This window comes from Buteo buteo, chromosome 23 (genome assembly GCF_964188355.1).
Source record: "Buteo buteo chromosome 23, bButBut1.hap1.1, whole genome shotgun sequence".
NCBI lineage: Eukaryota > Metazoa > Chordata > Aves > Accipitriformes > Accipitridae > Buteo > Buteo buteo.
This window is the reverse complement of record NC_134193.1, coordinates 13,002,438-13,029,532: the sequence shown is the minus strand read 5'-3', so window position 1 is coordinate 13,029,532 and position 27,095 is coordinate 13,002,438. Positions and strand designations below refer to the sequence as shown.

The 27,095-nt window shown below is 48.1% G+C and overlaps 1 protein-coding gene across 6 annotated transcripts in view; it reads right to left on the bottom strand.

The window, feature by feature from the left end:
* EHMT1 (euchromatic histone lysine methyltransferase 1) overlaps positions 1-25,809 on the bottom strand; it is a 124,264-nt gene extending 98,455 nt beyond the window's left edge. Inside the window, exon 1 of one of the 6 annotated variants that reach the window (XM_075056150.1) lies at positions 25,739-25,809. In XM_075056150.1, coding sequence (XP_074912251.1) covers positions 25,739-25,759 — 21 coding nt within the window. In that variant the 5' untranslated portion in view covers positions 25,760-25,809. Of the gene's footprint in view, positions 1-4,199; positions 4,310-4,457; positions 4,491-15,136; positions 15,161-23,663; positions 23,686-25,738 lie in introns of those variants that run through there. The other 5 variants (XM_075056154.1, XM_075056162.1, XM_075056159.1 and 2 more) reach the window with 5 other exon arrangements.
* Positions 25,810-27,095: the final 1,286 nt, after the last annotated feature.

The window sequence follows — 27,095 nt, the reverse complement described above, 5'->3', positions numbered from 1 at the left end:
CCTGTCCTCCTCCGACTGCCATGCTCCCAGCCCTGTCTCCTACTTTTCTGCTCTCTCCCTGCTCTGTTTAATTCCATCTTTCCCCTGCAGGTGGATGCAGGTCTTCAAAGCAGGATTTTTCTTCCATCTTCCCTTTCACCACAGACCATAATTTTCCAAGCATAACATACCGCATTGTATTGCTTCTCTAACACTCAGAATCCCAAACATATGTCCTCCATGCTGACCAATTCATTAAGCCTCATCCACCACGGGAATGTAGTTATTTTACTAATTTCACAGCCAGGTTAAAAAAACAGCTCCTTCCCCCGTGCCCGTAACTTCACTTATTAATCCTCAGGGAGAAGGGGGGTAGGGAGTCCCCTTTGCCAGCTGCTGCTTTCAGGCTTGTTCCAGTCCCCTCTCAAGCAGGGCTTCACCAGCCTCACCAGGGCTCCCACACAGTCTGCTGGGAGATGCTGCAAGGTCCTTCCCTGCTTCACCCAGGACATGCAGAAGACCCAGCAGCCCATCCGGAGGGCTCAGGGCGGAGGGAGAGCACTGTGAAAGGGCACGAAGCAAGGCTGTAGCAGCAAGGAGCTAGTTCAGGGTGTTAAGCTGAAATGCAGCCATAAACTGGATTTCAAAATGGCCAGGAAGGCAGGAGAGAAAGAGATAAAAATTCTGCTCTGAAGTGAGCTTCAGTAAGGCATGAAGGTGGAAAAATGCTGCTAGTTAAAGAAAACCCTTCCACACAGCTTCACAGCAGAAAGAGGATTCATCACAGCAAATAATTACAAGGTTTATATCATAATGTCTGGTTTTAAAGTCATTGCCAATTGACTAAAGGTTGGCTGAAGCAGTTAGAAGGGAGAGAAGCAAAGACATCAGGCTTTGAAGTGGTCATCATTTGATTATGAAAGACTGGGACTTTGATGCAATGTATTACACAGTAACTTTCTCCTCTCTGCGATTGCCAGGGGTGCATCCAGTTTCTTTAGATAACACCTGTAAGATTCAGTTCCATTTTGTTCTTTCTGTTTTGAATACAGTCCTTGGCTGCTACGATACCAAAGAGGTGAGCAAGTCCCAAATTCAGTTTTCAGTTTCTCCACCAAACAAAGTTATGCTGATGTGGAAAGAGACACAACTGGCCACAAAGGCAGAATTTTTCACAGAAATCTAAAGAGGAGAGCCTTTAAATTCAGGCAATGGATCCTCCTGAAAAGCCCAAGCTATCCATCTCAATAAAAGCACCCAGAAGTCCCCTGCACTGCATTCCCTGCACGCACCGCAGTCCGCACAGCCCCATCCGCACTGACCCGCAGGACATGTGAGTTAAACAGCTGGGGTAATGTTTTCGGGTGGGATGAAACCTCTGCTCTCGCCAGATGACTCCAGCCTGAGCACTGGCTGTTGCCTCCCCCTGTTCCCTGTAAGCTGCTGCTCCTACAGCCAGAGCAGCAGAAGCAGACATGCCCCAGCCCCTCAGCTGCTGGGGTTCACAGCCTGCCACGCAGCAAAAATTGCACCCATTTCAGTGGGCTGTGAGCTGCCCAAGCTGAAGAACCGACCTCTGCTTGGTTTGGCCATACTGGAGGGCTGGGGGACTCGCACAGAGAGCAAGGTGCCCACTCCGTGGGATCACCCCAGCAGGGATCTGCAGTGATCCTGCGGCAGAGCCCAAGAACACATCCGCAAACTTTAAACCAAACAGAAATTCAGTTTGGATGTAGCTATCTTTTCCTTTCAGACTTATCAGTTCCAGGGCTTGCTGGAGAGGAGCTGAATGCCTTCTCAGCAGAGAAGAGCCCTGCGCAGGAGGGAAGCAGTTCTAGGCTGAGGCTCTCACAAAAGCTGCTCCAATCCAGAGGCACAAAGTCCCCAGGCCACCAAAGGCTTGGTAAGGCTGAAGCACAGTGCTCCATGCTAGGGGCTCTCCTCAGCCACTGAACACCCCCTAAAACAAGACGACGAGGAGGGCTTTACTCTTTGGCTTTGAGCCAAAAGGCATGGCACTGAGGAAAACAGTGTCACCTTTGTCCTTCTGTTGAGCCTTTCCCCCATTTTCTAGTGCCAGAGATGCCCGCCCTGGTACTGGAGACCGAAGGAAAAAGTTTAAAGCTGGTCCAAACTGCTTGAGGAATAACTTGATTCTCTTTCCCAGTGAGGTTGCAATAAAGAATGAGATGATGGATCCAGGCTCCCTAAAGTCACCTACTGCAAAAGGGAAAGACAGCGATGACCTGCACTGGGGGAGAGTCAGCGACAAGCACCTCGTTTCAGCGTATGGACCAGTCCTGGTACCACAGGACCTCTGGGTCCTGTACTGGTAAAACAGCTCCCCACATACACACTTTAGGTTAAAGATGTATTTTTGTTACACCCTGATCATAAATTTTAAGGTTTATTTTAACTTTCTTGCTTTCACCTTTGTTTTTCAAAAAAACCTATTTCCCAGCCCTTCAGCCAAGTGCACTTGAAATCGAATTTGATGCATTTTCCTCTGAACTGAAAAACCCCTGTCATGGTGACAGATATGTTGCTGGCATAAGATAAAAATCTGAAATAGAAAATACTCATCCACCACTGAGAAACATGCAACACCGCTGGATCCCGACAGAACCACGGTCCTCCAAGAGACAAGTCTTTGTTCTCACGATTTCCAAAACAGTATTCTGAAAACAATGTCCCTCCCTATATAGATTTATATTGCTATATCTCTATCATTTTCCTTACACCCATCAAAATGAAGATATAATTAACCCATCCTCAATAGAAATTACAATGATTTTGAAACAGCAAGAAACAATCTATTTGCATTTGGTAGCTAATTATTCCCCCTACGCACACAGCCATCAATGTTCCCTAAAACTATCCACGGAACAGACAATCTGTGCTAGCCAGAGCTTCTGGAAAGGAGGGGAAAAGGAGGGACTAAGTGAAAAACCTCAACATTGGGGTGGCAAAATTTTCTTCAAACACGCAGCATCTCAAGCTCAGCCAAGTCTGTAATAGAATTGCCCTTCTGAACTCATCTGACAGCATTAGCATCCACCTGTGTATCACATGTAAGCTGACAGCTACCACAGGACAAATCTAGTGGGAGCCACTGACATTTGCAAAATTATTGAATTACTAGTCCCTTCTTCACACCACTCCAAGGAAATATGAAGCCATTTTCCAATACACAACATCACAAACAGATCCTGCTGCCGTTGGACATAAATTTAACACCAGGTAACACCAGGACTACTGTCATAGCCATGCAACACATGAATTTTCAGTGGCATAGGCAGAGTCGCATCTGTTATTCACTCCTCGAAGGAGGAAGGGTGTGCCCTTCTTCCACTCATACACAGTCCTGAAGACTTGCTGAGGAGTGATCTATAACAATCTGAGCTCGAGGGGAGCGATTTATTCCAGTTAGGTACATAACACTCAAAATTATGCCCTTCCCCGCCCCCACCCCCCGCCAGGCAAGTTTTGCTGACAGTTCACCTCTATTTCCTCATCATTCAGAAGGATTAGCTAGATGTTTTTAAGAGGTAAAGACGCAAGCCGTGGTTAGTGAGCACTGCCTCTCCCAGCTCAAGCACTGAGCTGAAGCAGCCTGAGAAAAATCAAGCCACCCAGGTATTTCTGCTTGACATCCTGGGAGCCCCCAGGTTGGCCCTCCATCACTTGTGCTCTAAGTATTTGGAGGAAGCTGATATAAAGCATCAAGGGCGGTAAATCACATCCTCCTTCACCCCCGCTTTCTGGAGGCAAGTAGATAAAACGCTGTTCACTCACTAGGAACTAACAGAGGTTTTCCTTCCTCCAGGATGCACCCATAAAGCAGCGACTGGGAAGGAAGGAGCTCGGCTTCACTTTGACGCAATCCCTGTGCCTGCAACACTTACCTCGCTGGCAAGGCATTCTCTTCTCAACATGCGAAAAGTGATCATCCTTTAAAGCAAAGCCAAAATATCTCAACGATTATTTTTCTTCCCCCATCTGACACAGGTTTGCAGCTCCTCAGGCATGGGGAGGAGGGGGAGCAAAATAAAAAAAAGAGACTATTATTCTGTAGGCAATCAAAGCTAATCCCTTTATACATTTTCTTTCCAACAGAAGCATGAAACATCGAGTCCCACTGGGTTCTGATCACAACTAAACAGGACTAGGTGTTTTCAGTTCCCTTCTGCCAACACAGCTCAATGTGCAGCAGGCCTCACCTCGTATAATCATTTAACTCAACACGAAGTCACCCTGGTGCTCTACCCCAGCTCTAGAAAGTCAGCCCGTGCCTCAGTATGGCCTTGCAAGGAAATAGGATTACTTTGGCCTGGAGGAAAAAAAGAAACCACAACATGAAGGTCACCCATAAAATCATTACACAGATCCCTCTTCCCCAGCTCTTAGAGAAAAACCTTTATCAAACCCTCAACCTTAAAGTAGAAACACAAAAAGATATGTACATTAATCCCATATACCTCCGTCAATTTTTTTCCTCGTGTCTTTAGAGCAGTTGTTTACTGCAGCCAACTGCAGAGAAATTACAGTAGCTTAACTCTCCAACTCCCTCTAAAGGATTAATCTTCCAGTGAGCATGCTCACGCGAGATCTTTTTTCAGCAGTTGCATCCATTTCATGAAGTGAGGGCTGCTGCAGACATGAGGAAATGCCATTTCAGGACTACAAGCAAAGCTAAACAGCCCCCAAAATAAGGGCTAATCCCTTCCTAGAGCTCTGGAAAGGATCTCTGCCCAACCCTCTACCTCCAACGAGGTTTAAAGATTTCACGTTAGTGTGCCCTTTCAGGAAGAGGGGGGGCTAGTGGTTTCCCTGCGACACGTTTTAAATGTCTGATCTTGGCTTTTCTCTACAAGCTGGTGGACAGTTCATCCACCGAATCTTAAGTCAAAAATAGCTTCTTCTCACTGGCAGATTTTTCTTTTGTATCACTTGTTGGCTCATCTTTGCCTTTAAAAAAATCAGGAAGATAATTTGGGGGGGGGACACATTCAAATAAAAAGGAACTGCTTTAAAAATCTAGTTCTCAACTCTGCATCACAGTAGATAACAGATCCTGAGACACATTTAACTCCACAGATTAAGGACCCATGCAAATGAGGATTTGCTAGTAGACAACAAATCCAGTATCTAAACAAGGCTGTTCAAGTAATCGTGTCCATTCTCTCCTAGACAACTGTAGATTAAACTGCTCTATTTGAGGTATTTCTCCCTCACCCCAAACAGCGCACCCTGAATCAGAGCTTTCCTGGTGAAAATAAAGCTCAAAAATTAAGGACAAATATTTACACTTTAGAAATAGATTCTTCCATTTTCATCTCCCCATATTACCAGGGTACTGCCGGACCCCTTCCCATTTATCTATTTTATGTCTTGTTGCTTAATTGTTCTTTGTAGCCGATAGAGATCCAAGCCTCCCCCTCCCCCACGCAAGGCTCTTATTTCAAGTTTTAAACCCTGCTTGAGTCTAGGACACATAGAGACCAGACTGTAACCCCTGAGCGCTGGGGAAAATCCAGAGTGGGCTACAGCCAAAGGTGTGAGATTGCTTCACAGATCCAGTTGCCAGACTTCACCCCAGCCATTACAAAGATCTAAACTTTTTTTTTTCTGAGAAGTCTTGAATGCCTTTGATGCCATGAAGCCCCTTTTATGTTTTAAGCCCTACATGTGAATCCACAAAAAAGGCAACATGTCATGATAGTGTTAAATAAGGGCTATGTCTGCTTTTTAAAATGAACGCTCACCATAGCGACAGTCTCTGTAAGGAATGATAAAACGTATGGTGACACTGGATATTTTGTTCTGTTGTCACCTAAATAGAATCACCCACAGAAAGGAAATCTCTGTTACCATGCATTAAAATAGACGCTTTGTTTTATTTATAAAGCATCCAAACTGGTTGGTTTGGATGTGTCATAGCACAGGCTGTTCATCCACCCCTCCCTGCTCTATCCTTTGGGGACTTAATGAATGATGCCTGCACTCATCCTGCCCTCGCGTCCCACTGATCTCAGGTGGTGCTGAGGCTGCTCAACTTCTCGGAGGAAGGTCTGGAGCCAGGGTGGGATCTGTCCCTGAAAATCCCTGCAAAGAAAAATCCCAGACTTAAGAGCAGGCAGATGTGAAAGCCTTGATGCAGGAAGATCATGTCCTGCGCTTCCTCCTCCGTTGCAGGATTACACCCAAACATGAAGTTGGCATATCAGATATGGAGTTATCCTGACCTGTCATTCCCAATTTGGAAACCAGTCATACTCTCTGAGAGTTTAGACTTTGAAGATTGACTGCTATTGATTCTTCTTCAAGCAAACAGCCCAAGCTGGCAATCAGTCAATAATAAGCAATTACTTGACAGCTTCTTATCTCCAGATGCCAGCCCAGACAGCTCGATTCATAGAGGCAGCAGGTCAATAAATCAAAGCTGTTCTCAAATTCTAAAATATCATCATTTAAAAACCCACCCAGCCTTCAACCTGGCTGAAAAAGCATACAGGACAGAGAGATTCCTGCGGAACAGTATGGTGGCATATTACTAATTTACCAAACAGGAGATATAGTACGTGATGTGGTGAAATCCACCTCTGACACTCCTCATTTGTCATGAGTAGTATGAAAGTTGCAGCTGGATTAAGACAATGAGAGAGAGAAGAGGAAGCAAAACCCTTCTCCTTCGAACAATTACTTGTAGGGAAGAAGCAGAGCGGGGCAGCCTTCCTTAAACACTTGCCGTTCCTGGCTGGGTCACTTTGACTCACGTCGCTGTTCACCGGGAGCCTCAGAAATACCAATGGACACGTTTAACAACACTGTGACAGCAAATTGATGGCACCTTTCTAATATCCCCACTGTGGCCTCTATACCCTGGATATAGAATTAATCATTTCTTCCTAGGAAATGCACTTTGCTCTTTCATGGACTAAACATGATGCAAATATGTGAGCCAAAGGCTCCTCTTTTGCATTTCAGTGTGACCCAGAGGCAATGCTGTTAAATCCAGTGGTGCCAACACAGTGCAACAGAGGAGAAAATCTACCTTGCCAAAAACTCGCGTAGGCATTTTATGTTCTCAGTGCAGGCTCCCTTTAAAGACTCACATGTATGAAAAGAGCTAAGAGTTGCCTATATAATTTGCAGGAGACCACACAGCTGGAATGCAAGCCTAGTGCAATGGCAACCTTCTATCTAGTCCTGCAGAACCCAGAAACTGGTACCTTCACTGTTTATCCATGGGTTCTCGCATAAGTCATGGAAACAGCCTAAGAGTACCAAAAGAACAGAGCAATACTTGATAAATAATTCTGCTTCTGCTGCTAGAGGGTGCAGCTGGCCTACAGGATGCTGCATTTTCCATGTCAGGTGTTAACCACTGGCACAGAAGGAGGTAAAAAAGGTACCAACAAGCTGCACAAGCACAGTAAATCCAAGACCCTTGGAGCCCATAAAGCTTTCTGCTTATGCTGCAGAAGTGTCCCAGATTCATCAAGCTTGGGGCAGCTCCACCACCATACAGCAGTGTAGCTGTGACCCCAATCTAGGCAGGTTGCTAGGGGTATAAACAGTGCCAAATACATGGGAGAAGGTGGCGGCATGAGGTGGGAACATCCTACCAGCAGCTCCCAAAGAACAGAGCATGGAGGCTTCTTGCTTCATTTCACATGACCTCTGGTTCCAGGAAGAAATATATTTGTATAATGATGACCGAATCTTGCAGACTGAGCATCTCCAATCACACTAGCTTGAAAAAACAAGATTTTGAGCCCGGTATCTAAACAAAAAGGGGTGACCCACTGGAAGCAGGGTCAACCCCATGGCTGGTACTCACTCTTCACACTCCGTTTGCCACAAAATGCAGGTATTTGAGGACATGGTCTAAATGTCCTCAGTCTTCAACACCTTTCTGAGGTCTGGGAAGAAAGGTCAGGTGAAAGGCAGCAGATTATGAATTACTTCAATTGTACTTGCCAGTTGGGTCAGACTTCTTGTGGAGGAGCCTACTGAGGTTTTCACCTCGAGCTACACACAGTGCACTTGGTTCTTCATTTTGTCAGTGGCTGGGCCAGCAGGAAACTGTGGGAATGTATGCCCAAAATCTGAAAAGGAGTTCTTATCTTCTTAGCCACAGAGCATCTACAGGTGGCTTTTACACTGTCAATCTAGTCTGCAACAGCATGGCAAAGCATGGAAGAGCACTCATGAGAAAAAAAAAAGCGTTAACACATAATATTGTATCACTATCACCATTTATAGTAAAGCCACAAAACGCCAAACCAGCTGACAGGATCCCACAAACCACACTACAGAGCAACAGCGGGCTCCAGAGTTTTGCAGCCTACCGGAATTATTTTCACACAATACCTGCATTTTTTCTGGTATAAAACACAGTGCCCTTTCCTCTCCTCCTCCAGACGTACAGATGAATGGCAGGTCAGCCCATCCATACTGTAAGGACAGTCTAGTGATAGCACAGCTCTCAGAGCAGCCTGCACAACTGCTGGAGTTGCTGACCACTGAAAGAGTTATTTATTTACCCACAAAGGAAAGCAACCATGCTGCCTGCTGTTGGCCTGTGAAGTTTCAGTGGATATACAGCCTCAGTCTAATCTGTGTTGTCATCATCCCACTCCGCAAAAGGAAAATAATATAGCATAAATGCAGCAGTAACACAAGACTATTTCTTATCTTTTATGATGAAAACAATGGCAGTTGCAAGACAACGAGATATCACAACCTGCCATTCATCCTTCCCATCTCAAGGCATGACCATTTCATACAAAAGCTGGTCATCACCTGTTGTGCTCTGCATCCTTCTTTTAAACCATAGTGTTGTGTTAGCACCAGGACCCTGCTGCTTTGGGTCTGAAAGTGTTGCTAGAGCAGCAAATGCTAGAAACTGGAGCAGAGAACAAAACGGCTCCACAGCCCCACTGAGGATGTTATCAAGAAGATAGCAAGAATGTAAAATGGGACCAAGACACCTCTCTTAGAGGAGGGAACTGCCATCTCCAATACTTTTGGTGAGCAGAATGATAATTTAGGAAGTCCATCATCTCAGTAAGAAATTACAGCAGCTCAGCCCCATGTCTACTTCTTATCAGGAGCCCCATGACCAAGGCATTGCTCCTCTTCATGATCCATTATTTCATGCCCAGCATGAACGTGCCATTGCAGTCAGACACCTCACAGCTGACTTTGGTGCAGAGAGGCAGGAATTAGGGACAGACTTTTCTGTAAAGGCAAAGTAAATTCCTGCTTGCATGTCTAGCAGGTTGGCTTTGCAGAAGGAGACCTGGTCAGAGTACCTCTCACTGGACGAATCCAGTTTAGGTTAAATTCCAGAAGTCCATTGAGCAGGGTAGACAAAATTAGTCTCTTAATGGGGTCTCACTGTATTCCAGACACCTTTCAGGGCTCATCAGAGTAGCCCAGGTGGTTGCAATGAGTACGGATGCTTTAGAAAATAATCCTCAAAGCAGACTGATTCAGGGAGTTTCCTTTGGCCCTTCTAGCACCTTCAGCATGGAGACACTACACCAAAGATGTGTGCACGGTGCCCTAACTGAAATATTACTCACTGGAGTGTGGGGAGGAAGCAAGTTTCTGTGTAACTGCAGCCCACTGTCAAAATCAATCCATGGTGGTTTGTGTTCTCTGTATCACGCTGTCTGCATGTGCTGGCATAGAGTTAATTTTCTTCATAGTAGCTAGTATGGGGCTATGTTTTGGGTTTGCGCTGAAAATAGTGTTGATAATGCCGAGATGTTTTTGGTACTGCTGAGCAGTGCTTACACAGTGTCAAGGCCTTTTCTGCTCCTCATCCCACCCTACCAGTGAGCAGGCTGGGGGGGCACAAGGAGTTGGGAGGGGACACAGCTGGGACAGCTGACCCCAACTGATCCAAGGGACATTCCAGACCATAGGACGTCATGCTCAGCATATAGAGCTGGGGGAAGAAGAAGGGGGGACATTTGGAGTGATGGCGTTTGTCTTCCCAAGTAGCCATTACACATGATGGAGCCCTGCTTTCCTGGAGATGGCTGAACACCTGCCTCCCCATGGGAAGTGTTGAATTAATTCCTTCTTTTATTTTGCTTGCGTCTGCGGCTTTTGCTTTGCCTATTAAACTGCCTTTATCTCAACCCACGAGTTTTCTCACTTTTACCCTTCCGATTCTCTCCCCCATCCTGCTGGAGGGGAGCGAGCGAGTGGCTGTGTGGGGCTTAGTTGCCGGCTGGGGTTAAACCATGACACTGCAGCACCAGTTTTGGTAGTGGAGAACTCTGAAAGACCTCAGAGGATCCTCATACTTCACATGCACATGGATTCATTTCACCCCACGCTGATTCCAAGGATCTGACTAACTCTGATTTGTCTCTCGAGATGAACAAAAACTGTTTGAGTGGGTCCTTTTTTGATTAGCAGAAACTGCCCCTCTGCACCTGGTCTTCCTATCATACACCAGTGGCTTTCAACCTTTGCTCTGCCACCTATTTCCAGAAGGCTCCATGAGGTAGCTAAGAAAAGCAAGCCACTTGCAGTAGTCATATTTGCTATACAGACATTTACACCCTACTGGCATGGGATTAAAAACTACTCAGACAAACTAAGCAGAAGTATCAGAGAGGAAGTCCTGGAGGCGTCTGGCTTTACATATGAAAGCCAAAAAAATTTTTTTCAAAGCTTAAGCAAATGGTTTAGTGAAGCTGACAAAGACAAAAATTCTCATGGTGGCTTATGAAATGAGTATGATGGCTAGCAAAGGCAGTACCAGCTTCAAGGAAGTAAGGCTCAAAGCCTGGCTCGGAGCTGGCCTCGCCTTCGGCTTGTAACACCTGTACAGGTTACAAACCAAGCAGCGAAGAGGTTGAACATTATTTATCCACCCTCTGGATTAAAATTCAAAGGTGGAGAAGTTACATGAGCTGCTGAGGATCACAGCACCGAGAGACTGCCTTGTTCTGGGAAGAGATGGCCAAGCCCCATGCTCTGAAGCCTGCCGTAACACACAGTGAGAATCCAGACCTCAAGAAAACTGAAGGGTTTTGCTGCAACTTGATCCAAAGGCCTTGATAGCACGAGACTCTGACTGCAACCTTCCAAAACAGGCAGGTATCAATGCTCAGATGTCTCCTAGCATGCCTGCTCACAACTCTGGGAGAATCATTGCCTCCTCCACACTCTGAGCCTTACTCTGTTTTGCTCAACAACATACCTTTCACACGGCATGCAAAGCAAATGACCAGTGGGATATGGTCCAGCCTCACCTCAACTGGCATCTATGCTCCAGCTTTTCATCTGTATGTTTCCAAAATAGCTTGTTCCCTATTTGACCCATTAAAAAAAAAAAAAGAAAACCCAACACAGAGAAATACAAACACATGGAATGACACTGAAATAGTGTAATGTAGAAAAAAGTAAATTAATTCAAGGACCTGATTACTGGTCCATCCACAATTTTTGCATCTTTTTAGCTATCCCTGATAAGGCATCCTCTACAGCATGCTAGTTCTGTTGAGACAATTCAAAGCATATTCAAAGTTATACTGACATAATAAATGCACTCTTATGAACATTACTTTGGTCAACACATTTACATGATGTGCAGCACAGCCACATTTATACCAGCGTAAACATGCTTATATCGACCTGGCTAAGCCCTGTGTCTTCACGCAAATTAGCTATACCAATACAGAAGTGCTAACTTTAATTGTCTGTAAATCAGGATTTGTAGAGGTTCAGTCTGTATATGCTAAGAGCTGTATGTAAATGAGCTCTCACAGTACAATCTTAATTAATAGTCATCGCTTTCAACATGCAAAGGAACTGCCACGATCATCCCGTCAATGGTGATTTCTACAAATCCAGTGGCTCATATCTGAGAACCTGCAACTGCTGTTTAAAACACGCCGCCATCATCTCCTGCTTCCTGACTTCTCTGCTCTGCTGAGGAGGGCTGTGAGGAAAACACCTCTAAAGGAGCGCTTAGCCAAGAGATTTTTATGCCCTGGAAGTAGCTTGCTTCACTCAGGAGAGCTTATTTTGCCAGCAAAACTGCACCCACACTCAACAAGACACCTGCATAGCCTTACCAAGGAAGCATTCCTGGATGGAAGCATGGCTCATGCCTACCCACACATCTAGGGCTTAGACGTGCAACCCTATATCCAAGATGCAGCCAGCATCTGAGCCATTACATCACCGATTACCATTACGTCTCCCTGTAACGCTGAATACTATGGCATATTAGTAATTATTACTCAGATGCGTAAATGTTTGCAAGATCAAAACCTGCCTGTCTAGCCGCATTATGTAATTACAGAGCAGAGCACTCAGCAGCACACAGTTGCACTCCTCTTCTGCCTGATTTGGATCTGCAATGTACCACTACGAGAGGCACCATGGGCTCATTCCCACACCGAGTTGTGTTCATATAAATAACCTATGCCACAGGTAGACCACTTGGCACGCTCAAGGGGGGCTGTCAGGAGAGGAAAGGGTTTTTATCTGATCTGGGGCACCACATCCCTGGAGAAGCTGATGCTGTCACGCAAGCAACTCATAGAATCTAGTAGAAACGATAGAGATTTTAACTAGTCCTCCCATATGCTGCCCAGCCCAGAAGGCAGCAACGCAATACAGCATTCTCGTGTCAAGAGAGGCAGATGTGCTTAATACCACAGTGCAGCTGGTGAGTTAAGGGGAGGAGACGCATCACCAAGATAATGGCAGCGTCTGCGTGAAGATTAGCTCTAAAAGTAAGCTTGGGAAAACAGCCCCTGAATTTATATGGAGAATAACAAAAATTTTGATTCATGTATTACTGTAGGAAGAAATGGGGAAATTACTGTATTCTTGGAAATTCATTTGCGGAGGTGGCCTGTGCCTAACAGTCCCTGGACAACAATGCTGAAAGAGGAATCTGTTGAGACACACGTGGCTGGAAACCCACGTACCCAAAGAACAGGTAATGTCTTCTGGCATAGGTAGGAAACCCTTTCCTCCTGCCTTTATTCCTCTGGTGATGTAACACACAGGGATACCTACAGTCAACAGAAACCGTAGCCTGCATTGGCCAAACCTTCACAAAGCTCTGATAATGCAGTGAAAAAAAAATACCGGTTCATTTTCCTTCCATGCAATTTAACTTCTAGTACTCGATATAACACACTTCTTCCCACTCTTGTGCCCAGAGCCAAACAAAGTGGATCTGCTGGAGAGTGAGGTTTAAGTAGGATTTAAGATATGGCTTGAGCTTCTGATGGCAGTCCATGAAGCAGTGGATCCTACCCAGGCTGAGCAAGAGACTGTAACCACATGGTTTTGTCATGCACAGAATAAAGGAAAGCATTGTGAATTCATGCCAAAATATTAAGGGCTTTTTCTCATTCAAAAAAATAAAACAGCTGAATCAACCAGCAGAGCAGAGCTTTTCCCAGTGCTTTTGCAAGGTCAGATGCAGCCGTAGCCAGACTGTGGCTGGGAGGAACCTGCACTGGCAACAGGCACTCCTGGGCTGCGTGGCTGTGACACAGCCTGTGGCAGAGGCTGCTGATGGGGGGCTCCAGCCCTTTTAGTCCCCTCCCTGCTTTCCTCCTCTCACCTGCACTGTGAAACTTGGCCTGAACTTCCAGCTGCAACAGCTATGCTCTTGCAAAACCACATAAAAAAACCCAGATTAAAAAAAAAAGAAAGTTCACTAAAGTGACACTTTTCTACCCAACTTTTTGCTTTAGAAAAGTCAGTGACAGGTTGTCAAAGTGGATTTGTTTATTAAAAGTGGATTTTTCCTAGCAAGGAGCACAAAATGACCGTACAATAAATGCCATCATTCCGTAGGTTTGTTAATAATTGCATAGGCTGGAACAGGATACGTTAGCCTAATTTAAGAATGGAATAAGAGAATATGTGAAAGATTACAAACCACATTTTCAAGATAAAGTCCAATGCTGCTATCAGAAGTCCAAAGAAGAGTGCTGGACATTTGGAGTCATACTGGCTTTGATCACAAATAGTTCATGTGTTACAAAGTGCTTCTAGAAGAAGTTTTCCATTTCTCTTAATCAGGCCCACCCATGATCTCAAGGAATGAAGCCAGAAACCAGAGCACATAAACTATTCCGTATTTCTACAACACTTCCAGTTAAAGGCTTCTAATACCAAGACAAGCTTATAACTTTGTAAAAATACTACCTCTGTTTTACAGATGGTAAAAGCATCACAGGTAGCAAAACATCAACCAACCTGTCCCAGGGACAAAGCCTGGAGAGCAGCACAGGCTGCAGAACCCAGCCACAGTGTTCAACCAGGACAATTCAAGAGTGGGAGCCTCTGCTCATCCCCAGGGAAACTACCAGCACAAAAGGGACTAAGGGATGTGTTAGGATGAAGAGGCCACCTCGCAAGAAAGGAACCCATACAGATCCAAACACCTAATCTCAGCAGACTCGAAGGACTTCCAAACACGCAGATCCCAAACTGATCTGCAATAGCAAATTCAGAGATGACAGCGCACACTTTTCCCCCGCAGATACGCTTGTCACCGGCAGCACACGGCTGCACCTTTAAAGCATGCAGGCTGCTGACAGCAAGGACCCTGCATTTGCAGTAAACAAAGCACCACAATGGCGATGCCAGGCCAATTAGCAGAATTTCAATTCATTGGCATTTAACAAGACTACGAAGTCAGCCGTCTTGGGCATGGTGGCCTTTCAGCAGGGACAAATTCTAAATCTCATAATCAGACTCTGTCAACCAGCCTTGCTTAGACAGTTCTTTAACTTCTTTTGTTTAAATTGCTGACTGCCCCATTGCTTGGGTACACTGCAAGCAGCCTGCTTTCACTGAAGCTAATGGCAAATCTCTCCCCGATTTCTGTGGTTTTGGATCAGGTCCCAAGATTCTTTTTAATGTAATACTCTACTTTAGTCTATGTAATCTTCTGTCTCATGGAGGGTCAATGCTGCAAACTCTCCTTGCACTTAAGTCCTATTATCTGTCTGCACTAATTCTGCATACAGGGCATTTACAGGTCCTTAGCTCTCTGCTCATATAGCTCTACATTCACCAGCCCCAGTCAACCATGAAGCCAGGCATCTGCTAAGTAAGAGGGGAAAAAAGAAAACAAAACCCAGAGATTTACCTTACTTCAGTATTCAACTGCACGGTCAGTTTTTCCAATACTCTCATTTTGCACGTGGTACCACACATTCTTCAGAAACTCTGGGAAACAAGCAGGTTATGTTTTGTGGTTGCAAAGCACCATCTATACTTACAGGGCAATAAAAATTAGCTTAATTAATAATACATCAGCAAGAAAATGTTAATGAGCACCCAGCAGGGAAAAGGACTGTTGTCTTATCTCCTTGTGCGGACTCCTTGCTTTGGCAGCAATCAGCAACTGCATCAGCATTACCATCCCAGTGCAAGCTAAGATACCTGACTCATCAGGGAACACATGCAGGAACCAGGGGGCCACATGTCACCATTTACATTTCTCTTTGAAAGCAGACACGGTTGCATCAGGAGCAGCTCTTGGCAGCTCCACACCAACTTCCACTTGTGGAGTTTTTGTCACTTAAAGAAGAATTTAGAATATCCCTGGGCATCCAATGTATAAATACACAGAGACGATGGGGCCTCCTGCAGTCAGCTCTTTGGCCACGTCTGCAAAATATACAGCTCTGCTGACAGAGCCTGCATCAGCTTCAAGCTGCTGACACAACTGTGCTGCTGGATCACAAGCACGTTGGGGGGGAACTGTATCAAACCTCCCTACTCCTGGGAGCTCACTGAGAATATCCGAGCCGTTTCCTTGGTGCCTGCCTGCCCTCGCCAAGCAAAGAGGCACCGCAGGCTCAAACCGGTTTGTGCCACCAGATGTCTCAGCAAGGTGCATTTCAAGGCAGGTAACGGAAATCCCCTCTCCCAGCTGTTTTTTCTCCATGCTGCCTCCCCATTGCAGGAGGCTGTTTTGGCAGGAGCCAGCACCCCACGAGTAAGAGCCCGGGGCTCACAGCTGCCAACGCAGCTCTGACACTGGAGCGCATCCACACTGGCACTCGGCCGCAGCGCGTGTTCGTCAAGGGCTCGTGCCGCATGGGGAGGTGGTTTCCTGCAGCCAATGGAGGAGCTGCCGTTTCTGCCTTTCATCAGAAGCGTGGCTGGAAACAAAGGCCCAGTGAAGAAAGGCAAGTTGGCTGGTAAAACTTCCTAGCACTAGCCAAGCCTCAGACCTGAGAAATCGCCCTCATTCCTCATCACCTCCTGACCTTCTCCTTCACAGCCAGGCTGCCTCTGGGATCACACCAGGAGCTGTATATAAGCCCAAATGCTGGCTGGGGGCAAGGAGGATCTTTGTGTCATATGTCATTGCTGACAGCAGCCTCAAGCCACGACGCCAGGACAAACAGCAGCAACGGCAATGTAACATGCATCTTGTAATTGCATAAAGCACCAGCATTTGTATCCGCAGCAGTAGGTAAAATTTTAGTCTGCTGTCACACAGGGGCAGAAGATAAATTATATCTATAAGACAGCCTCAATGAGGATAGTCTAGAAGTGTGGATCTGAGAAGACATCAAACCAATCAGTTTGTAATAAACGCCATAAATGATTAAGACCAATGTGCCATCAACATAAAGCTGCATGAGAAAAGGTGCTAAACTCTTGGAAACCCAAGAACGTAACCGTATCACCAGCGCGAAGGGTACTTTCAGTAGGGAAGGAGACTATAAAACTCGCAGACAAAGAAATCCCAAAAATGCGGGACTTAGGCTTGGAGTACACTCTGTGTGACAGACACCTGGTCTAAATCTTAAAAAAAGATGGGAAATAATACAACTTGCAGTGACTGGAAAACAAAGTGGAAATAACCAAGACAGAATATGATCCCCCCTCGCTGGCCTTTTCAAACAATGCAAGCCGGAGGCTGTGCTAACCTCTCCCCACTGTAAATTGTCAAAAGTCAAAGCAGATGAATCTTCAGCAAATGTGCTCAGTAGCAGTTTGTTTGCTCACTGGTGGCGTCTCCCTGGTACAGGGGGATGTTGATTAAAAGACAGCATGGCTCTTCACCTCCCCTCTCTACACACGCTCTGAAAGCTACAGGATCTGGCACTACAGCAAGAGTAAATATTACATCTCATCTGAAGGCCATCTTTAAAGGAACATTCGTTGTTTTTCCTCAAAGTGTGGCAAAAAAAGATTAAATATTCCAGATGTCATCTCCAGGTCCTATAGGACATCTGCTTATAAACAATCATCTTTGCATATTAAGAAGGCATTAAAGCACCAAGTTGAAACAATGCATCCTAGCAGTACTAAAAAATGCTCTTCCTGATCCAAAGAACAAAAGGATTTCTAACGTATGGAATTCACAGCTCCTTAACATTTAAAACATAGAGTTGACAAAAGCTATTACAAACAAGTTTGCAATTAAAAACACCTAATGTCTCAGTTACCAGTTCAGCAGTGGTGCTTTTTGCAAAGCCTTCTGGGTGTTGATTTAATCTATCAAATATTAATAATGCTCCTCAATTAATAAAATATTTAGACTCATGCTTTATGTTCTCATAATCTTAAGGTTTATGTTCAAACTTGCAGGCCAACAGGATACTAGATGGAATCATATAAACCAGCTTGCAGCCTGATTATTAATCTCCCAAATACATACTCTCTTCTTTACACTGATAAAACCACATTTGATGGGGTGTAAATTTGCTACCTACCCTCTTGGACATAAGAAATGCATCAAAAAACCTAAGTTAATTTCTCAGGTCCCAAAAATGCAAGTGACTTAAACCCCCATCTCCCATTTAGTGCAGGTCCTGATGACCTCCAAGCTGGAGGCACTGCTTCTCCAGCCCCCAAATCCTCCCCTCCACCCTGTGCTAGCACAGATATGGCTGGCGATTCGCAGGGCATGTGGAGCTGACACGAGCTGCACAGCGCTGCCAGCCTCCAGCGCCTTCCAGTAAGTCCCTTCCACGTGCCTAAAGCAAAACTCACAGGGAATGAACTTCAGTCAAGGGCAGCATAAAAACATGCCTTGGGTAACACCCCAGGAACTGAGATAATCAAGAGAGGATAAATTAAAACTACAGGGAAGAAATAGTAAAAAATATATATGGCTTTGCTGCCCAGCTGCTTGCACCTGGGCTGAGCTAATGCAGCATCAAAAACTGTAGTCAGTTTGGAGCAGGGCACGGCTTTGAAGTCAAAGGCCTTTGGGCATTTGAATTCACTAGACACCAATGAACGTCACATTTCAATAACTACCTCCTGATATTGCAACGGGCGTACTTTCAATTCCCAAATCAACAGCTGGATGAAGCATGTAATTTTGAAACCCATTAATCCTTTCTAAGTCTTCTACCATGTGCATGTTTAATTTCCCACTTCTTGAAACAATGTTATGATTTTTGAGAGAACCTGACTATAGCTTCTGAATGCTCTGGGTCAGCAGTATGAAACCTCCCCAATTACCACTGAAGTTGCATAAAACATTTGGGTAATTTGCCTTCTGGCTTTGAGCCTTTGGGAGAAATTACCTATTAAAACTTTCTCTGAAGCTGCAAGGACTAGAAAAGTGTGACTGAAGAAGAAGGTAGATGAGATTCCCCAGAATCCAGGAGCTCATGCTTAAAAAGGAAAAGGGCGGTGGAGGCGGGGCAGAATATATTTCAGTGCTGTATTCAAATGCATCAAGAGGTCATGGCCAATAGTCCTGGAGAGACCAGGGTTGCCTTTTGCCAATTAACATGCTAAAATACATCTGTCCACATCTACACTTGAGTTCTAAAATTAATTCAAAGTCTGAAGTAGCATTCTGAACAATGCATGGACTTTTCCTCTTAACATAACCAAGGCCAAAGCACAGCATATTTCAGTTCAGACACCTGGACTGCAATTCTCTTTTCAGAGGTCCTTGTGCTCTCACGCTGTGTTCCCTTTGGCTCTAACGATGGCTCAAGCCATCAGATTCATCCTGGCTGCCCTCCATTCTCAGAAGCAATAAACACCATGTTCCTCTTCTTTTTAGCAATGAGACAAGCACAAGCAGGTATGTTTTTCTGCAGCATCACAAGCCTCCTGGACTTGGCTGAAATACTTTGCCCCAAATCACAAGTAATGGGCCTGCTGTGTAGTCTTTGGGCACCACTATTATCTCCACTCACCTCAATTTGCTCAGTTCCCCAGCTCTCTGCTGTTGGTTTTGAATGCTATAGCCACAGCAAGCTCATAACCATCTCCTGGGTCATGTACTGGCCTAGCTGACCTGAGAAGCTATAATCACTTCGATTATTTTTATCCCTGTTTGCATAATTTTACATTTCCCTGTAGCAAATGGGATAAGTCACTTACCTGGCTTTATTTTGAGTTTATCCATGTCAGCCTGGTTATCTTGCTCCGTATTTACTTCCTCCCCAGCTGCGCCACCTGCAAATTTCCTCCCTCTCCTGTGTGCTGTCTCTGCAGGATGATTAGCCGTATGCAAACAGAAGTGGACCTGAATTTTCTGCTCTACCAGTCCATCCCAGTCACCGTCTCCCTGTCCCAAACTGACACTGCTCACCACTGCCTCTGAGAGCTCTCCCTTGAGAAGGAGATATGACACTGAAAAGGATGGATTTAATATTTAATAGCCCACCTCCACCCCCAAGCCAGTCCCTTGTACAGGCAAGCAGCTCAGCCCTACACCGTGTCAGCTCACCTTGCTCAGCAGCTGTCCGCAGTATATGTCAGGCAGTGTGTTTGAATGGTGACTTCTCCATGGAGCCAAACTATCTTAAATGTAAACTCGGGCAAAACGAGCTGGTACAGAGGCAGACAGCAAGACAATGGTGGGGATCAGGCTGGGCATTAAGGAAACAGGAATCCTCTTGGAAGAACATTTCCTATTTGAAAAGAGGATACGCTGGATGTCCTTGATACTTTGCCTATGCTAGAAATTTTTAATTAAAAGCAGGAAAGCCTTTCTATTTTAGACGCAGCGATACCAGCATCAACTGCTTTTATAAGTACAGTTTATTCTGGGTTTATATGCATTTCACAGAGCTTGGCAGCCAAGCTAAGCCAGGAGGGCTACAGCTTCCACTCCCTGTCGGATTTACTTTACCACTTCAACCAGTCACCAGCCATCACCAAGAGGATGTGCCTGCCCACGCACTGAGGGAGGACGGACTCACACGACTTCTCCCTGATCTACCTGAGACACAGACAGCTAGATGAGCCTTTCAGTGGTGACCTTTGGCTTCCACGATGGTCAAGGAGGGGGAAATCTCCAGCAAAACATGTCTTGAAGCACTCAAACAGACCCGTTGAACCTCTCGCAGTCCTGCACAAAACACAACCACCTTTGACCTCCTCCTTTTCTGGGACCCAGTGACCCAAACCACAGGCACCAGCTGTGCTCTGCTCCAAGCACTTTGCTAGGAATGCAGCCTGCTGCCATCCCCTCCACAGCCCCACGTGTGGCGCAGAGAGCCCACGTAGGCGGCATTGCCCCAGCTTCAGGAGGGGATCACAAAAGACAGATCACAAAATGCCAGGGAAGGTGACAAAGAGCAAGGCCCCAGACTAGCATTTCAGATCAGTGGCAACACAACAGTATCAGTTCCTAATCATTTCGATATCAGCTGCTCTCATGCACATTTGGAAGTGCGATACCCCAGGGTACCGGCACATCACTCTCTGCTAGCAGCAATGAACCGCTAAGGGATGCTAATGCCTTCATCAGCTGGCACAGCTGTTAGCAAGGTGAGTGCCCATCCAGCTCTATCTGCCAGCACAGCTTTAATCAGCTCTCTCCACGGAAGAGCTGTTTGTTTGTTTTTCTTGTTGTTGTTGGGGTTTTTGCTGGTAATTGCATCTCTACCAGGACTTCTGCTGACACAGCTATGGTGGAGGGGAGAGCAATTTCTTCGCATTCATGGGCAGATAACTAAGTCGGCAAAACTTCTCAAATGTAGACCAACCCTCTGCTTTGGAAAGCAAAATATAAGCTACCTTGGTCTAAAAACACCTCTAAACTAATACAGCTACATCCACAGCAAGGACTTTTATTAGTATGACTATTTCAGCAAGGAAAAATGAAAAATCATCCTCTCCAGCCAGCATAATTATATTGGAAGAGCTTTTTTTAAAGTGTAAACCAGGCCTTTGATTCTGCCTTGACTGACAAAACGTTCTTCGGATGCTTTCTTCAGTCACCTTGGCTCAGCCAAGTTAGCTTAATGCAACTGAAGGGCACTTTTAAGGCTTTCTTAAAACTTCAGAAGTCATATTTGCCCATTCTATTATTATTTAAAGTTTCTCCACATGGAAGAAAAAGATGAGCTCCCAAAGGGCCTTTGCTAGCCCACAGCTTGCTCCACATGTGAGAATTCATGTTGGGAAAGTAGATGTTAGCATCCATTTGACACAGGGTAAAATTTCGTCATGGACAGGGCAGCATGTAATTTTAACACGTTAACAAAGTAACCCTTGTGCGAAAGTCCCTAATTGATAAAGTTATAAACTCTCCTCACGAGGTGTTCAGTATCAGAGAGGGGAAAAAAACTTCTTTCTTCATACAAAGACACAGCTAAGACATTGCAAACCATATTAACCCTGGTACCCCAGAAGAAACGTAACAAAAGTGTAAACACACATATTTTGTCCATGTTCACAGTCTCATGTCAATGTAGTATCAACATCCCTCACTGCGCTAAGGAGACGGAGGAAAACAGCTGTCCTGCAGCCATCAAAACATGCAGGCTTCCAGACAGCTCACAAAGGAGAAAAGATGATGGGGTTTAAAATGCACCAAGTTCTCCTGTTGTAGCTTACTGAAACAGACTCCATATTAAAAGCAATAGCCCTGGGAAAGCAAAGCCCTCCCCTCACTTGCAATACCAGCTGGCAGGAGTAAATGAGAGAGGAGGAAGGGCAGGGCAGGGCAGGCCTGAAAGAAGCACTGGATTTCGCATCACCTGCAAAACAGAAAGTGGGAAACTGAAGAAATCATCTACGTGCTCACTGCTCAAAGGCACTGCTCATTAGGTCCTGGCTTTTCCTATTATCACTCCTGCACTCGGTGGCCTATTACAGCAACCTCCTTCCAGCCAGGGACCCGTGAATAGGAAGCGCTTTGACATGAGTGAATGTTGCCCCTTAATCCAGTAGGGAGTTCATTGAACAGGCGGAGGGCTGCCTACAGAGCTCCCGGCACCAGCTGGCTGAGGGGATGAGAGCAAGGATCAAAGCCAGGGCAAAGCCATAGCACCGCAAGCCTGATTTGCGAAACTGCTCAGCCTGTTGAGTCCTCGCCTTTAAAACGTGGGGAGCTGCTGGGTGCTGAACTCGTCGGAGATCCGGCCTCAGCTGAGGGTGCTGAGCAGTGGGGAAATCTGTCCTCTATGTGGCTTGCATGCTGTCTCTTCACTTTAAAGATCAAAGCTGCATCTCCAGAAAAAAAGGTGTTACAGATCAGAACAGATAGGAGGAAAAAAAATGATGAAAAATGCAGTGTGACTTCTGAAGAGAACCACTTCATTCAAAGCCACACACACACCTTACTTTCTGCTTAGCATGCAGGCACCAGCCTTCCTGAGGTTAGCACGAGCCTGAGGAAAAACATCGTGGCTTGAAACCTCCCTTTTCAAGCTCACACCAAATGATCATTTTAGGAAACACACAAACACAAGGTCAGCTGATGCTCTGTGCTAAACTGATGCAAACTGGAGTAGCAGCATCAAATTCAATGAATCTGCACTACCATAAAACTGGCTGAGCAAGACAAACTCAATCCCTTAAACTTTAATCTTTAGTGTTGTATTCACAATGGGTCTAAAATACGTAAAAGCCCCAAACCAGACTGGATATAAGACACCTGCTAAAAAGCACCAACAGCAAAACCAGGCTTCTCTGCAGCAATATGTTTATTGCACCTAATGACTGCAGCACAGCTACCTACCTGGCAGCTCAACAGTTTCCTGAAGCACAGAGATTACTTGGGGCAGCCTCTGAGTAAGGCATCCAGAAGAGAATAACCACCGAAGTTTACAACTCAGAACTTATGAAGAACTTGGTGCTCGGAGAGATTCTCCCTCACCCATCAACACTAAGATCTGGCAAGAAGCTATTCCATACTGGAAGCTTTTGTCTTGAGTTAGCTGACTGCCAACAACTTTGTCTGCAGCACTCTTCCAACCGGCCCACTCCCATCCAGCTCTTTGCTCAGAGCAAATATCTCCTCCCAGGAACGCACCTCTGCACCTCTCTTGACCAAGTGAAATAATCCCTCATTTCTGCTCCAACTGGCACGTTGCAGAACACCACAGCTGTGGGATGTTGGTCCTTGCTCTCCCCTGCCAGCACTGGGGAAGCAAAGAGCATCTCCTCCAGTCTCTAAATTCCAGCCTGATTTATACCAACTTCCTCCCCTCTGGCCTCAGAGGGGTATAAGCAAAGGCAGATCTGGCCTCAGATTTAACTGAGTTTATGGGGGAGGGGAAGAATTAAACTCCAAATGAGTCACCGTTCCCTCCACGGCAACATCTGTGGATATTAAGGCTGATTCTAAGAGCAATGTTTCTTAAAGCTCTGTATACAGAGCAGACCCCGCCAGGACTCCTGGGAGATGCTTCCCAAAATAAAAGGTGCGCATCTGTAGTGTTATGACTAACCTGTGCATTGAGTTGACGGGTTATGAGCCAACTCCTGCCCTGGTTACAGCCATGCCATTCTTCTGAAAGCAATCACACCGAGGTAGCCGAAGGCAAAACCGGACCATGGAGTCACAAAAGCACCCGAGGGCTGATTCCTCTATCACACGGCAAGATAAACACCTGATCCTCTTCAAAAGCACAAAGGAAGGGCAGCAGGATCAGGCCTTGAGATGCAGTTGTGATGGAACAGGAAGTGTAAGGAAAGCCTTGGACAAAACTCCCACCAAAGATGACGGGAATCTTGTCTGAGTGATAAATTTGAGTTGTCTTTGCAGCACTTTGCAAAGAACTGCTGTTGCCACATGTGTGGCCATGCTACAGACTTCATCCTGCACCAGGCAGAAGTTCCCTGCCGCAGTACAACCCTCTGAACACAGTATTTCAGGGAGAAAGCTGGGAAAGCCTGTAAGGTGTAATCCAGCTGTCGGGAGATGCTGATCGGTAAGTGACTACATCCGGCTACATTTATGGAGCATCCACTCATCTCCAGCTCTTATGCAGTTTGTACATGAACGTACACCTCTATTATTATCTCGTTGCTTTTTGTGCATGTGAAGGCTCAGCAGCCAGCACGCTGCAATCTAGTGTTCACCTGAGGGCAAACAGACTTATAAAGAGAGTTTATGTTCTCTCACAAAAGCGAGGGAAAAGTTTCAGTCTGGCGTAAAGCAAGCGCAGCCAACGTTTCAGCTCCCTGCGCCGCTCGCGTAATTTTATGGGGTAGTCGAGCTGCATGCTGCGCTCTTTGAGGACGCTTACAGATCTGGCTAATCACGGCTAATTGTCATTACACAGCAAACTTCGTTTCCTGTGGGGGTTTCTGGAGGCGATTCCGGTATCTCCTCGAGCCTCGCGCTCCGGCCGTTTCCAAGCCCCGCACCGGTAACGGCGGTCACAGCTCTGCGGAGGCCGGCACCGCGGCAGCCCGGGCTGGCCGGGCGTCGAACCGCAGGGAGGCCGCTGCGCCCCCCGGGCACGCCGCGGCCCTCCCTTCCCCTCTCGCCCTCCGACAGCCGGCGGAGGGAGGCTTTTTCCGCCCGGCTGACGGCCAGGGGCGGCTTGTGGGCCTGCTCCGGCGCGCCGCCCCGAGGGAGAGAGCCGGCCCGGGCTCCGCAACGGGGAGCTGAGCTGCCGCGCCGCGCCGGGCCGGGCCGGGCCGCTCGGCCTCTGAGGAAACCGGGAGTTTTCTGAGGAAAAACTCTGGGTCCTCCTCCCCGGAGGCGGCTTCGCCGCGTCCCCGCAGCCCTCCCGGGCCCCGGTTCCTAGAAAGCCGGAGGCCGCGGCCGCCCCCCGGGAGGCGGCCGGAGGCACTACAGCCCGCCCGACGGCGCGCCTCCCCTTCCCGCCCGGCGCGGGAGGGGGGCGGGGGGGGTCGGCCGCCCCTCCGGCGGGCGGCGGGGCCGGGCCGGCAGGCTCCTCCCGCCGCGCGCGCGGGGCCGGGCTGCCGGGGGCGGGCCGGGGGCCGGGGGCCGGGCCGAGGCCGGGGCCGCCCCGCCGCCGCGCGGGCCCGGGGCCCTGCATGCCTCATGCCTGCCCCCGCGCGGGCGCCCGCGCGCCCGCCGCCCAGGACCCTGCATGGCTCATAGCGGCCGCTCGGCCGCCGCCGCGCCCCGCCGGCCCTGGACTCTGGATGGAGCCGCGCCAGCGCCGCCCGGCGCCGCCGCCGCATGGGGCGGCCCCGGAACATGGATGGCGCCCTCGTCGCTCCAACCTCCCCCCCCCCACCTCCGCCCCCGCCCCCGCCAGACGCACTCGCTCCCATTGGGGGGGAACCCCGGAACCTGTATGGCCCATACCACTGACTCACCGCGGAGGGGTGTTACTTATACAGAGTCCCGGGCCCCCCTACACACAATGGCAGCAGCTCCCACATTCTTCCCCTCAGAGGAGTTGGACTGAACCATGGGGCGGCGGGGGCACGGCCCCCCTCCCGGCCTCCGACAGAACCCGCCTGGCCCTGGGCGATACCACTCCACGCTCCCCCATCTTCCTTCCCCCCGCCCGGGTAGATGGACGCCGCCGCTCTCACTCACCTCGGCATCCACTGTGGCCATGGCCGGAGCCCCGGAGCGTAGCCCCGCCCCCTCGGCGGCTCCTCACGCCTTGGCTCCGCCCCTTTCCCCTCATTCTTCTCAATGGAGACGCTCCGCCGGCCACCGCGCATGCGCGCGGCAGCATGGCGGCCCCCGCGGGGCTCCTCTCGCCGTGCGGCGTCATGGCGGCGCCCGTCAGGCGGCTGCCGTACGGCTGGAGCGGGGCTGGGGGTGGGCTGAGGATGGGGTGAGACGGGGACAGGGCAGCCATGGGGACAGGGCCCCTCGCTCCCCACGCACGGCCTCGCCGGCCCCCCCAAACCACGGACTCTTCACTATTGGCACCGAGAGCCCCCGAGACGGCGGCTTTGGCCCCTCGCACCGTGGGTTTTGTCCCCCACCCGTGGCCGCAGCTCGCCCCCCCCCCCCCCGTCCGGCGCTGCTGGGGGGCAAGAGCACCAGCCGTTCCTAACGGAGAGATGACGAGTTGCCCGAAGTGTCAGGAGAACCCCGCCGTGACAGTGCCCAGCGGCAGCGCTTGCCCCAAATCCGAAACAAACCCTGTGCAGGAAGATCCCAGAAAGAGTCGGAGTCCCTTCATCCTCCTGCCAAAAAACTACCCTTTGAAAAGCACCTCCTGGTGGAACTTCTCCTACTTTTGTGTTATTTTGGTGCGTGCAAGCTCTCAAGAGTCCGTCTTGGCTAAAGACGGGGATGGATGTGCCAGGGAGGAGGAAGCAGCTCTCCCCAGTCCTGCCCCAGAGGGTCCCGGGGGGGGGGGGGGGAGTAGGGGGGTGGTGTCATTTCCAGCCACTTCACTCCCTTTCCCACACCCCTAGCACCCACAATAGCTGCTTTCACCTTCCCAAATCCCACGGGGCCCCTCCTAATGCTCAGGCCCATAAATCCATGATTCCAAAACAATTAGCTCTTTTACAGCTCTTCGGTAAAGCAGAAGATACCGCAAGGGGGGAGATAAACGCCTCCAAGGGCTCCTTAGCCCCACAGCTGCTTCGGCTGCCACCCAGGGAAATCACACCGGCACCAGGGAGACGCAGGAACAGGCAGATGTCGCTGTACCCGCCTCCCCGGGCAGGGGAGCACTTGTTTCTTGGAGGGAAAGGGGAGCTTTCGAGCACCCTGACGTCAATTTACACATGTATTATCAGGAGGAACGACGCTTCCTCCCTTGGCCTGCAGCCCCATGCCAACACAGCGGGCAGGCGGCTGCAAGGTTTTGTTTGCTTTGCGGCGAGACTCTCGCCCTCCAGCACCCCGAGTCGTGCAGGCAGCGGCCGTGAGGGGCCCTGGGCACCATCTGCTTCTGGAGACTTTCTCCAGAAACCCTGGCCCGCTG